The sequence below is a fragment of the Macrobrachium nipponense genome, chromosome 26 (assembly GCF_015104395.2).
Source record: "Macrobrachium nipponense isolate FS-2020 chromosome 26, ASM1510439v2, whole genome shotgun sequence".
NCBI classification, from domain to species: Eukaryota; Metazoa; Arthropoda; class Malacostraca; order Decapoda; family Palaemonidae; genus Macrobrachium; species Macrobrachium nipponense.
The window spans coordinates 60,338,341-60,351,688 of record NC_087215.1 but is presented as its reverse complement, the minus strand read 5'-3'; the positions used below and the strand labels follow the sequence as shown (position 1 = coordinate 60,351,688).

General features: G+C 39.7%; 1 protein-coding gene across 1 annotated transcript in view; it reads right to left on the bottom strand.

Annotated features, from left to right (window-relative positions):
• The window catches only part of LOC135200315 (DNA repair and recombination protein RAD54B-like), a 173,870-nt gene that overhangs the window by 16,995 nt on the left and 143,527 nt on the right, over positions 1-13,348 (bottom strand). Inside the window, exons 8-9 of the mRNA XM_064228868.1 lie at positions 12,941-13,100; positions 2,673-2,799 (exon numbers count right to left, since the gene is read on the bottom strand). Of these exons, the coding sequence (XP_064084938.1) occupies positions 2,673-2,799; positions 12,941-13,100 (287 nt within the window). The remainder of the gene's footprint in view (positions 1-2,672; positions 2,800-12,940; positions 13,101-13,348) is intronic.

Genomic DNA, 13,348 nt, shown 5'->3' with positions numbered 1-13,348 from the left:
TAGGTTTTCAGATAGATCTGACTGAATCTTATTTCACGTCTATTCCTAAAGCCTGTGCTAGACTTAGACCTTCTCAAAGGCCTACTGCAGTTTCATGGTTCTTAAATGATGTCCTCAAACTAGCTTCAGATACTGACAACTCGTCTTGTACATTCATAATGCTTCTTAGAAAGACATTATTCTTATTAAGCCTAGCTTCAGGAGCTAGAATTTCAGAACTGTCGGCTCTATCCAGAGATGCGGGGCATGTGGAATTCCTCCCCTCAGGAGAAGTTCTGCTTGCCCCGGATCGTAGCTTTTTAGCTAAAAATGAGGATCCTCTTGCAAGGTGGGCCCCTTGGAAGTCCCCAAATCATCCCACTTCCCCAAGACCCTTCTCTCTGCCCAGTATCAACTTTAAGAGCCTTTCTATCTCGTACAGCCTCAAGATCCTCAGGTTCTCTCTTCATGAGAGAAAAAGGTGGTACTTTGTCAGTAAAAGGTATTAGACAACAAATCCTTTACTTCATTAAACAAGCCAATCCTGATTCATTCCCAAAAGCACATGATATCAGGGGAGTAGCCACCTCAATTAATTACTTTCAACATATGAACTTTGAGGATCTTAAAAAGTATACTGGATGGAAATCTCCGACAGTCTTTAAACGTCATTATCTAAAGTCCTTGGAATCTTTAAAATTTTCAGCAGTAGCAGCGGGAAACATTGTTTCTCCTGATACTGTATAGTAGTTGTAGTACAGATCCAGGTCTCCTTTCTACCTACCTCATCCAACATGCCTCACCCTTTCGCCATGCTACTCGGATATCCTAGCCTTAGCCGCTGAAATCATACTGGTGGATTGTCCCTTAATTTTTTTGCTAGGGACATCCACACTTGGTACTGATAATGTACTTCAGTGTACCTACCCTTATTTTTATGCTAGGGTAGGACACAATATGTTTGTATATTTTGTAAATAAGTTATCTAAGTAAATCTATTGTGTTAAAATTACACTGCATTATTATATTTTACTATGTTTACTGTAATTTTAAGTACTTTACATTACTAACTTTCTTTTATATCACTGTTTAGAATAAGTTAGCCTTAAGTACTTAGTTTATATGCTGTAATAACTGATTTACTTATATTATATCCATTATTTTACAACTGATTTTCATTTGTCCTTTCTTCCCATCTTGTCTGTTTCTCTGGTACTCTTTCATAGGCCGACACGAGCTGAGCCCAGAAAAGGGATTTTGACGAAGGAAAAATCTATTTCTGGGTGATTGGCTCGTGTCGCCCTATGAAACCCACCCTGTATTGATTGCCCCCCCCTGCAGGACAAGATGTTTTTAGATTAAGGATGACCGCTAGGGGCGCTGCTGTCCGTGGCGTCCTCTAGTAGTAGTAGTAGCGGCCGCATCGCCCGTTGGTATCAGCTCTCTCTTGTGGGGATTTTGATTGGAAGGTCTAATTGGTGAATGTCTCGTGGTAGTGTTCCCACTCGCCCCTATTACCATACCGACACTTCTTTTTAAGAGTGAGCGAGTCAGTTTTACTGACATTTTCTTAATTTTGTTTTTCTCTGGTAATTTTAGATTAATTTTACCTAGAAAGAATGATATTAAGGATCCTTTCATAGGGCGACACGAGCCAATCACCCAGAAATAGATTTTTCCTTCGTCAAAATCCATTTTTTATCACTTGGTTCGGTTCTTTTTTTGCACCTCATGACTCTGTTGGCCCTGGTGTCCATCAAAACCCTGTTCAACCAAATGCTCTCTCTGCAACTGATTGGGGTACTGAATGTTCAGCTGCTGACCTTCAACATAAACTGAATTGCCTTGATTATACGTACTGGTATGCATGTTGTAAATGATTGGTCTACACCCTCTGTTCAGCAGGGAGTGGATATTCTACCAACTTTGCAAAGTTTCCAGTTATCCCATGAGAGAGACCTTGATCACTTATCCCATGAGAGAGACCTTGATCTCTTATCCCATGTGAGAGATCTTGGTCCCTTTTTTTTAAAATAACATACACATTGACGATCCCAAAAACGAATACCGCATGCGTACTATAACAATGCTGGTACCAAGTGGCCGAAGCACACCACCATGTGTACATAGTAGATGCATGATGGGAGGGACGCTGGCCAATAGGAGAGAAGGATTTCATGGCCGCGACTAGCATCAGGAACCAATGGGAGAGCAGGAGGATGGTGGCGAGTCTACTAGTACTAAGATGGCGGCGCGCGGCGCGATTTTCAAAATTGTTATCCGGGCGAATCTCGGACTTTCAGAAACCTTTCGTATTTTTGAAAACTTTTCGTATGTAGAGTCGTTAAATTTTTCGTATTGGTTTTCGTATCTCGAGTTTTTCATAAGTTGAGCCTTTCGTATCTCGAGGTACTACTGTACAGTAACAGGTTAATAAATTTAGGTATATTTGAAGTAGGATGTTATTTAAGGTATACGTTTGGTATCTGAACTTTCAAGATAGGCAGTTATAAGCATTTTTGGTGTGGTTCTAACTATTCGCGGGTTTTAACTATTCACGGGGGTGTCTGGTACACATTCCCGCGAATACGGGGGAACACTGTAATAATAATAATAATAATAATAATAATAATAATAATAATAATAATTATTATTATTATTATTATATTCAAAAGGGACCAGACTGCCTATACCTTGAGTTCTGCAGTGGAAAAATGCACTCTCTCAGATTCACGGGCATCTACGACGGCACCACTCAGATTCTGCTTCTTGATTTGTCGTTGGAATATTTTTTCATCCATGGATCCAGTCATTAGCAGCCTGAATAATAAAATTCTTGCATTAAAAAATAAATTGGAGAAAACTAACACTACAGAGGGAGGTACTAGGCATCACTCAAATGAATGAGAAATGAAATTAATTCATGCTCTAGAAAATCAAACTACATACAGCAATGTGTGATCTGACCTCTGGCTCACTCAGTGTGCATGCTAAAAATCTACGGTCATTGTTTCACCAACGAAAATTAAAATAAATACACTATAATTGTTCCATACTGTTTAATATGCACATTATTTATTTTTTACATTTTCATTCTAATAAATAATGCATAAATATCCTATCCTAAAATTCCTGTATTTTTAACTTAATGCAAAACATCTTTTTCAGACCTCTTTAGGCTTTTCCATAGACCTTTTCTAACCCCCTAACAAGATCAAGATGAAGAACAACAACAACAACAACAACAAAGTAGTTTGTAGGCTTACTTCCCGAGTAAGTGAAAATTATAATTTATTCATACTTTCCAAGCAATTATTCAGCTGTAGGATTCCTATGCATGGCAGACTAATTTTCAAATTTCTCGGTGGTGCCACCATTGTTAGTGTAGATAACTAGTCACCACCCACTTCCGGTAAACAGGTATGACGTCACACCTCTTCAAATGGATTTTGGCTGCCAGCTCCACCTGTGGGGAGGAGGGAGGGCTCGAATCAAATAATTGCTTGGTAAGTATGGATAAAACATAATTTTATTATAAAAATATCATTTTTATTCAGTCTTACCAAGCAATTATTCAGTTGATTCCAAATTGAAAGGTGGAGGGTTAAATCATCAGGAGGGTTACAGAGTGAAAGCATAGACCATTATGTTTGTCATACCTTACCTTGTAAGCAAGCTGCTGCAGGAGAGTACTCCCTCTGGTTGGCACTCTGCTTACTTAGCAGAGAGAGTGGTAGCTAGACCATGCGTCTCCTCTACAAGTGGAGAGTTCCTTGAAGTCGTGGGCTAACCGCTTACTTAACAAGGAAACAACAAAATGCAAATGCCCTTGCCCTGGGCAAGAACCAGATACACAAACAAAACAATATATAGTCACCTATACCAAAAAACCTTAAAAACCATAACCAATACCCTTGGTGCCCAGTTGACTGGAGGGTACTCCAGGTACTAAGTACCTCCAGACTTTCCAAAGACTCAACAACCTTGATACAAGGCAAAAATCTAGAGGGATAGACAACTCCCTCTATGTTGCTTTTCCTAACACCATGCCAGCAACGGATAAAGGACAAAGAGTACTACAGTTCTCAAAAACTGTCTCTATCTCTTTCAAGTAGTGATTCGCGAACACTGACTTAGACCTCCAGAATGTTATTGTAGAATCGCCAATAACAACAGGTCATTGCAGAATGCTAGCGAGGTAGCAACAACTCTCAATTCGTGTGCTTTAACCTACAACAGTGTGAGAGACTCATCCTTCACTTCTGAGTATGCCTCGGTGATTAACGACCTGAGAAAGAAGGACATGGCATTCTTTGACATGGGATGAGAACGATTCTTCACCGAACACCATAACTGTTGCGAAAGGCCTCTAAATTATTCTGTTCTTTGCAAATAACAACTTAACGCCCTCACTGGACACATAAGTCTCTATTCTTCTTCTGGTCCGGGAATATCTGTAATATTTTTAATGACGAACAAGCGAGGCCAAGGATCCAACGGAAACTCAGTTCTTTGCCAAGAAAGTTAAGGGCCAAGGAACAAACTGCATTCCTTGGGTGAAACCTACTCTTTTGTCTACAGCATGAATTTTGCTGACACGTTTCACTGAAGCCAGAGCAAAAAGAGAGTGAGTCTTCTTTGTTAATTTCTTCAGGGAAGACAAACTAACAGGTTCCAAAGGAGGTCCGGAAATAAATTTCAGGACTTCATCTAGGTTCCAAGTCACTGAGTCCCTTGGAGCTTTTGATGTCTCAAAAGACAGTACAGGCAGTCCCCGAGTTACGATGGGTTCGGCTTACGACGTTCCGAGGTTAAGGTGCTTCTCAATTATATTCATCAGACATTATTTCCAGGGTTACGACGCCTACAACGCTCATCTGGCAGATGAAATATGACACCAAAAATGCAAAATAATCAATATTTGAAGGTTTTTTTAATGAAAAATGCAATAAGAATGCAGTTTACATAGTTTACAATGCACCAAAAGCATTAAAAGTAAGGTTTTCTTTGGATTTTTCACGATGTTCCCGCTACGACGATTTTCGGCTTACGATGATTTTCGGCTTACGATGCGTCTCGAGAACGGAACCCCCGTCGTAACCCGAGGACTGTCTGTATAAGGTTTGTCAGATTGCTATACGCCGACAGCTCCAGTTCTCTATGCTTGAACACCGAACTGAGCAAAGCCTGATATCCTTTAATTGTTGAAGGGGATAACTTCTTCGACAACCTCGGGAAGAGAAGGAAATCAGCAATCTGACTTACAATGGTCTCAGAAGAAGAGACTTTAGCTTGTTTACACCACCTTTTGAAGACATTCCACTTTGACTGGTACAGGTTGTAAGAAGAAGTGCGTCTGCATCTTGCAATTGCTTCTGCAACTCTTCATGGAAAGCCTTTTACTCTGACGAGATTCCAGACAGTCTGAGTCTTGTCAGCTACAGCGCGGACAACCCTTGATGGAAACAGTGGAAGCGTGGTTGTTTGAGAAGCAACTTCTTTTGAGAAAGTAGCCTTGGAAAATCCACCAACATGCGCAGAAGGTCTGGGAACCACTCTTTCCATGGCCAAAATGGGGCTACCAACGTCAGGCGAACATCTGGATGGCGCTTTACCTTGTTGATGACCTCCCTGATCATCCCGGAGGGGGAAAACGTGTAAGCATCTAGTCCCGACCAATCCAGCAACATCGCGTCTACTGCCCAGGCTAGAGGATCTGGAACAGGGGAGCAGAACAGATGAAGACGGTTGTTTTTGGATGTCGAAAACAAGTCGATGGACTGTCTTCCCCAAAGTCTCCATAGATCCAAGCAAACTTTCCTGTCTAACATCCACTCTGACGACAGAATTTGCCTCCCTCTGCTGAGTTCGTCCGCCAGAACATTCATCTTTCCCTGCACAAAACGAGGAATGAGACGGATCCGATGTTCTTCCGCCCAGAGCAGTTCTTGTGCCTTCGAGAACAATGTGAACGAGCGAGTCCCCCCCCTGCCTCCGAATGTAAGACAGGGCTGTAGAGTTGTCGGTATGAACAGCCACGACCCGACCTTCTACTAGATGAACAAATTCTTGAAGGACCAGGAACACAGCCAGGAGTTCTCTGATGTTGGATGGGAAGGGCTTTCTGAGACTCTGTCCAAACTCCCAACACCTTGCGATCCATAAGAAGAGCTCCCCAACCTACGTCCAACGCGTCTGAATAGAGCTGTAGGCAGGGGTTCACTGGGAGGAGAGACACGCCTTCCTGAAGCTTTTCTCTTGAATTCCACCATACTAGGTCGCTCTTTACTTCCTTCATAATCAGGAACACTGTGGAATCTGGTTGAGACTTTCTGCACCAGTTTGCTTTGAGGAAAAACTGGACAGTCCTCGAGTGCAACCTCCCTAGCATAACAAACTTCTCTACCGTGGAAAGAGTACCCAGCAGGCTCATTCACTGCACTGCTGAGAGCAACTGTTTGTTTGTATGATGTTTTTACGTTGCATGGAACCAGTGGTTATTCAGCAATTGGACCAACAGCTTTACGTGACTTCCGAACCACGTTGAGAGTGAACTTCTATCACCAGAAATTTACATCTCTGACCCTTCAATGAAATGCCCGAGAATCGAACTTGCGGCCATTGTATGTCGAAAAAATTATCTCGAATATAGCCTAGCCTACACTAGGGTAATCAGTACCATCTTTATATATTGGGTAGCATACCCTACACTACGCAGTATACTTATACATATACGGCATGGTAATTATTAATTTCAGCTAATTCTCTACGTTCAGTGAATATTGGCTCATGATAATTCAGTACTAAGAGAAATTGAATAACGTTAACAAGTTATCCTAGTGTATACGATGATAGATACCATGGTAAATCGGACTCAGATTCGGACTGAAATCGGCATAATTGAGTGATACCTATTAGGCTGCTGACGCCTACATATAACTATGGAATAAAAACATAACGAATATGCATCTTTTACGTGAATCTTTTAAAAACTATACATTACTCTATCCTATTACCTATATTGTATGTATGCTCATATTACGTATTGGTTTGGAAATCAGCTGATGGAGAATACAAGTTTATTTCGTCGTATTTAACTCAATTTGGAGCAAATTGTTTGGCTTCTAGATAGTATAAAAGAATATCTACATACTTTACTTATATGAGTCAAGGTCATCTTTTCGTTATAAGACATGTTAATTTTAAATCGAAATGTGAATTTAATACGTCTCGTTGGGAACTAAATTATTTCTTTCATTAACAGATTGCTTTGTGGGCATGTTTATTGTATAAGGAAAATTACATGATTCCATTCACTATTTTCACTTGATTTCTTCGTAGTACTAACTTTAACCTTACGTTATTTATCTTTTATTGGCGTGAAAACAGCAGTAAACTGTATTCTTTCAAGACCTGAATTTTTTTAAAATGATTCTCTCTCAACTTTACCTACAGTTGTGTTTGTTCAGATAAGTTTACAGGAGTTTTATCTTTCTTACCGATGCACAATAACTCTCATTAGCAGCTCGAAAAGTGTTCTCAGCTTCAGCTACAACTTTGTTTAACCCCTTCGCCACCGGCCTGTTGCATTGCTGCAAATGCTTGCACACCACATGAGATCCCCCTTCGACCGCGAGTATGAATCATTACTTGCTCCCACTATATTTTATGTTATACATATTTTTCCTTTATATTCTTATGTGAAAACATTGTGTATATATCAATGAATATTTTTTACCACATTGGCAAAAAATAAAAAAATATATAGTAAGGATATCGGGAAAAAATAGGACTATTAGTAGAAACTGTTATAAAGTAGTAGAAAAAGTAGTAAGGTATTAGTAAAATAGTAGTAGTAGTAGTAGTAGCAGTACTAGTTTTCTTACTGAAACAGTTAGTCCCTATTTTCATACAGAAACAGTGCATACATCAATCAATGTTTACGGCATTGGTAATGACAATAATGATAATAATAATAATAATAATAATAATAATAATAATAATAATAATAATAATAATAATAATAATGGTAACAGGTCTCCATAGAAGTCTTTTTACCTTACACTTTCCTGTTGAATGAAAGTACTCCTCTGTCCGAGCATTCATCCATTCACACAATTTGTCAATTACATCAGCACAAAAAAGGGGGGGAAAAAAAACCAAAATGCATCACGAAAGCAGGTCGAATCTGGTGTGTAAGCAGGAATCCCATTGTCACCCTCCATGAATTTGGGGGGGCTGGGTCTGGGCGCACGTCACAAGATGGATCAGTTATGAACCGCCAACCTTCATTGACAATAGGTTTAATGTCTTCCAAACACTTATTGTCACTGTCATCCTCTAAGAAACTATCACTATAATCATCATCTGATAGATTTGGCAGGTACTCAGACCCTGACTCTGAAACACTATCATCTGACATTTCATACGGGCTGCTCTACAAGCAAGAGCCCGTGCTGGCACAAGGCCAGCTTAATCTCAAACAACTACATCTGACATGATACTGAAAAAAAAACATACAAAATAACTGCGATCAAAAGGGAAAAGGTTTAGAATTCAAATCTACATGGTTTACGGATGTGTTGGCCAGTACCTCTCCTAATATCCCACATGAAAATAATGTCATGATGTCCATCAGACGCTCATTGGCAAAAATGAATGTGGGTGGAGCTTTAGCACCTCTCTCGTACACAATACTGTCTGGAAACATCCAAGCTGAAGAAAACAGCTTTGCTTTTCGAGGAGGGATGAAAGACGTAAAAGCGTACGTTGCGGTCCTTTATTACTGGACCATAAAAGATGTACATGTGTATGTCCCAGTACTGAAGGGGTTAAATTTAACAGTATGTTTCCTTGCTGATCTTTGATCTATAGCGAACAAAGTTATTGCCTAAAAATACATCAGTCCCATTATACATAATGCCATTTATAACTGAGGTAATTGTTTACTATCGTACGATGGTTGAAATACAAGCCAAATGGATGTTGTTATCCAATTCGGTTGTACTTAGCAAAATGTTGTTTCTTGTTCGGTTGTTCATGGCTGTACTCATTTACCAAACGAGTAAAACGTTAAAACAAAACTTCCATAATTCTCTTTTGCTGTTTTTTTAAAGTTATTTAACTAGAAGATGGGATAAAGTTAGGCTATTGTAATTTGGTCTGTCTCTCTTGCTGCCTGGTTGTACGCTGCTGGGCTGCACCCATTACGTGTGAAATTTAAAAATACTTTCAATATATTGTTGTATCATTATTAATTGCTAACCCCATCATAAAATTGAATTATTGTAAGATGAATGATTGTAAATCAAACACTACCTGTATTTATAACTATGCCCAACTTCTGCATCAGGCAGAGAGTTCTCTCTAGGTCCTTCACACACTACTTCTCTGACGGAGCTCGGAGTAGGCAGTCATCAAAATACAGCGATACATTTATCCCAATCAGAACCCTGATGAAAACTTGAGGTGCTGTCGATAGGCCGAAGCACAGAGCCCAAAACTGAAAAACCTTGTCCTGAAAGACAAAACAGACATAGTACTTCCTTGAATCCTGATGTATTGACGAAGAGCAGCCAGCACTGAACACCGAGTCTCCATTTAGAGATTCCATTTTCAGAACGTAACGATTCAGTGCACTTAATCCAACATGGTCCTCCAGCCCCCTGATGCTTTGGGGACCACAAATAGTCTGTTGTAAAAACCCATCGATGAGTTGTTGACCTTCTCGATTGCACTCTTGAGAATCAAGGATCTTACTTCTTCCTCGAGTGCCAAAAACTTCTCCGAGCCTATGGAGTAAGCCATCAATATGATGGGGACCTTGGACAGGGGAGTTCTTTCCAAGAAAAGAATGGTGTAACCCAGGCATAGAACTGGTGCAGCCTGGCGCCTATGGGTGTGCGAAGGACAGGAACATCATTTGCTTTCAGTCTTAACTGCTGACCTAGAAGAGGACTTGGCAGGTGGGCGAAGGTTAGAGCGAGGTCTTGCACAGGGGTGTGACTTACCCCCGTGAAAAGGCTGCTTCTGCAGCGGAAATTTGGAAGGAGTCACGACAGCTGTTGCAGGTTTGGGGCGTTTAGTGGACTGTGCTAATAAATCCGTCATCGATTTCTTCTCAAGCACTGATAGAATATCCTGGACTGTGTTTGCGGAAACAGGTGCGACTTGTCCAGGGGGGAGAACAGCAGGGCTAACTTGCTAGAACCGGCGACAGAGAAAATCTGATAGAAAACGGAAATAGTTCCTATTCCTGCCACCCAGCGGCAGGGCGGTAGATCACCTGACCTACCTGTAGTGTGTGCCGCGAAATTCGAATTTCTGTCGGAGACGACGGAGTCTATAGCTAAGTATATATCTGACAGGGAAGTTGAATGTATAAAATTTTCTATTGATCATTATCCCAATCCTGACATACAAAATATCTAAAATTCCTTAGAACACTCTTGACCCCTACATTTCGTACACTTAGAATGAAGATCATAAATTTCTTGACTAGTCTAGTTTTGCAGCCCTCTGTGCAAAATCTAACTTCTGATGAACTTAAATCACACATATTCAAGCAAAAACAAGGCAGCAAAGTTGACAAAATGAGCAAATAAGCCAAGCTAATTCTGAAATAAGCACACCAAAAAACTTGTACATCACCAATATCCAGGAAAAGTAAAAAACCCTCCAAAAGACAACGAGAAAAAGTCTGCAGAGCTACTGATATTACTTGGGAGCCAGTAGAAATCCAATTGAAGAGGTGTGACTACGTCACACCTGTTTACTGGAAGTGGGCGGTAACTATACTGTTTTTTTCCATCTGTCCACCCGCCTGTGGTGTTTGCATATGGTAACACTGCATCCTGGCCTTTAATTAGTTACACTATGTGTAAGTTTTAGGTAAATAAAAGGATATCTCTGGGTGTACATTTGTAACTGAAAAGTGTTTTAATAATTTACTGTATGCGAATTACACCGTTAATATTCAAAATAGGTTATTGTTATTATTGTTGAATGTAAGCTGCCTTTTCGGGGTGGCAAATGGAACAGGCAGATGCGGTGGGGGGAGGTGGACGGAATGCGCTGTATTGTCCCCCTCTTTCCCTCCCTCTCTCCCTCCAGGAGCGTAATGCAACTTACGCATATCTCTCAATTGATAAAACATCTGTTTACCACTTCATTTTTATGGGGAAGTATTAATTTTTCATCATTCATTCTCAAGACAATTTTCCAGCCACAACTATTAGGGTGGTAATCCCTTAATCAAAGGTGACTAACATTTGTTTACACATATTTATTTATAAATAACATGTAGCCTAGCACTGATACGTCTTTTTAACATAATTGTAATGTTGAATAAAAGGAGTAGCTATAAATTTGTCTCAGACAACTACGAGAAATGAGGAATTACCATAGAATCATGCAGTGGCAGCAGACACTTTTATGTAACAAAAATCCTTAATTGTTTTTCCTTATAACTCGGCTCGTCATAAAGATATTGTCAGCATTGTATGTATGATTACCAGCCTAATATTCTTGGCTCAAAAACGGTCTCGAGAAAGGGTGATTTGTCTGAATAAGTTGTATTACAGTCCGGGAGAGAAGGAGAGTGAGAGGGAAATGGAACAACACACTCCACCTGCGTCCCCCCTCTCGCTCAACTGTAATTCATTAATCAAGATGCACCATTCTTGGGGTTCCAGTTTAAAGTGAATCCACTATAATAACAGCAATGATATTGATGCCAGTGACTTCAGCAAATAAGGTGACAGCTTTAAGTAAAAGGCAATACAACCAGAGCTTTCTCCTTTCTAAATACAGTCAATGCAAAAATAACATTTCCACAAATTCCGTTAAACAGATGGTAAACCAAGTTACGTCATATCGTATCTGGCTAAAACGCACTTTATAAAAATTAAAAGTATATATGTACTGATATACTTACGTGTAATGAAGTAACACGTAGCTTAGTAGCAGAGTAGGTATGGTCCAATAAAGTTGACATCTTGTCGTAGTGAACAGCGAGAGAAACAATTTTCCCGCCACTGCATCTGGCTGTTCTATTTGCCATCCCAAAAAGGCAGCTTACATTCAACAATAATAACAATAATCTATTTCGAATATTAACGGTGTAATTTGCATACAATAAATTATTACAACACTTCAGTTGCAAAAGTACACTCAGATATCCTTTTATTTACCTAAAACTTGCACATAGCATAATCATTTAAAGCCTGGCAGGTGGACAGATGGAAAAAACCAAGTATAGTTACCTACACCAATGATGGCAGCGCCACCGAGAAATTTGAAAGTTAGTCTGCCATGCGTAGGAATCCTACAGCTGAATAATTGCTTGGTAAGACTGAATAAAACTATAGTTTTATGTTAAGAGAGGTTAGAAAGTAAGACGGAAAAAAAAAAGAGAATAAGAGCAGAGCTGAAGAGATGCTGCAAAGAATCTAAGTAGTGCCTGTAGTGCACAATGCGAGATCCTCTGGTGGCACTCACCCCTTACAGAGAGGTACCTTTTTAAAACCCAAGTTCCATTACAGAAATATAGTCATACAGATGGGTTGTAAACATTACATATCTGACATACTAATAAGGGTATACGTATTGTTACACCCATATTAGTGTGACTTATGAGGGTAAACATTACATATGTCAATAAGTTTACTTGGCTTTGCAATGCAAATTTAAGCAGTTGTTGTTTGATGTGATCTTTTTATTGATATGCATGCTTATTTTATTCATGTAATGGTTCACAAGGCCCTAAGATACCAGACAGTATTGAGATTTTCTACAATTAAGTAATCCGTAAGTTCAAGTAGAATTTCGTAATCAAGCTTGGATTAAAAGAGGTCCTAGCCTATCTGGTTCCAGAAAAATGATAGTGTACTACACTTATACAGTGAAATGACATAGGAAGTCTCGAGTACTATTAGTATTAAAGTGTCAAGAGACATCGTACCTGTAGATATAAACTCTCCTCTTTTGTCCATCTCTCCAGATCCTGGCCATAGCCTGCAGATCAGTAGCAGGATTCCAGTCGATGTCATAGAGTATTATTCTCGAAGCTCCTATCAGATTCAGTCCAACACCTCCAGCTTTTGCACTCAAAAGAAAAACTCCTGTAAAATAAACATCAATACTTATGAACAACATTTTCATAAGAAATGCACATGCAAGTACCTGACATTAAAAATGAAGTTTTTATGTTAAAACAAAGTTTAATGTATACTTACCTGGCAGGTATATATATAGCTATATTCTCTGTTCCACCTGGCAGAAATTTCAAATCTCGCGGCAAACGCTAGTAACCTATTAGTAGTTCAGGATACCACCACCCCGTTACCATGGGGCTAGCGCCAGGAACCGT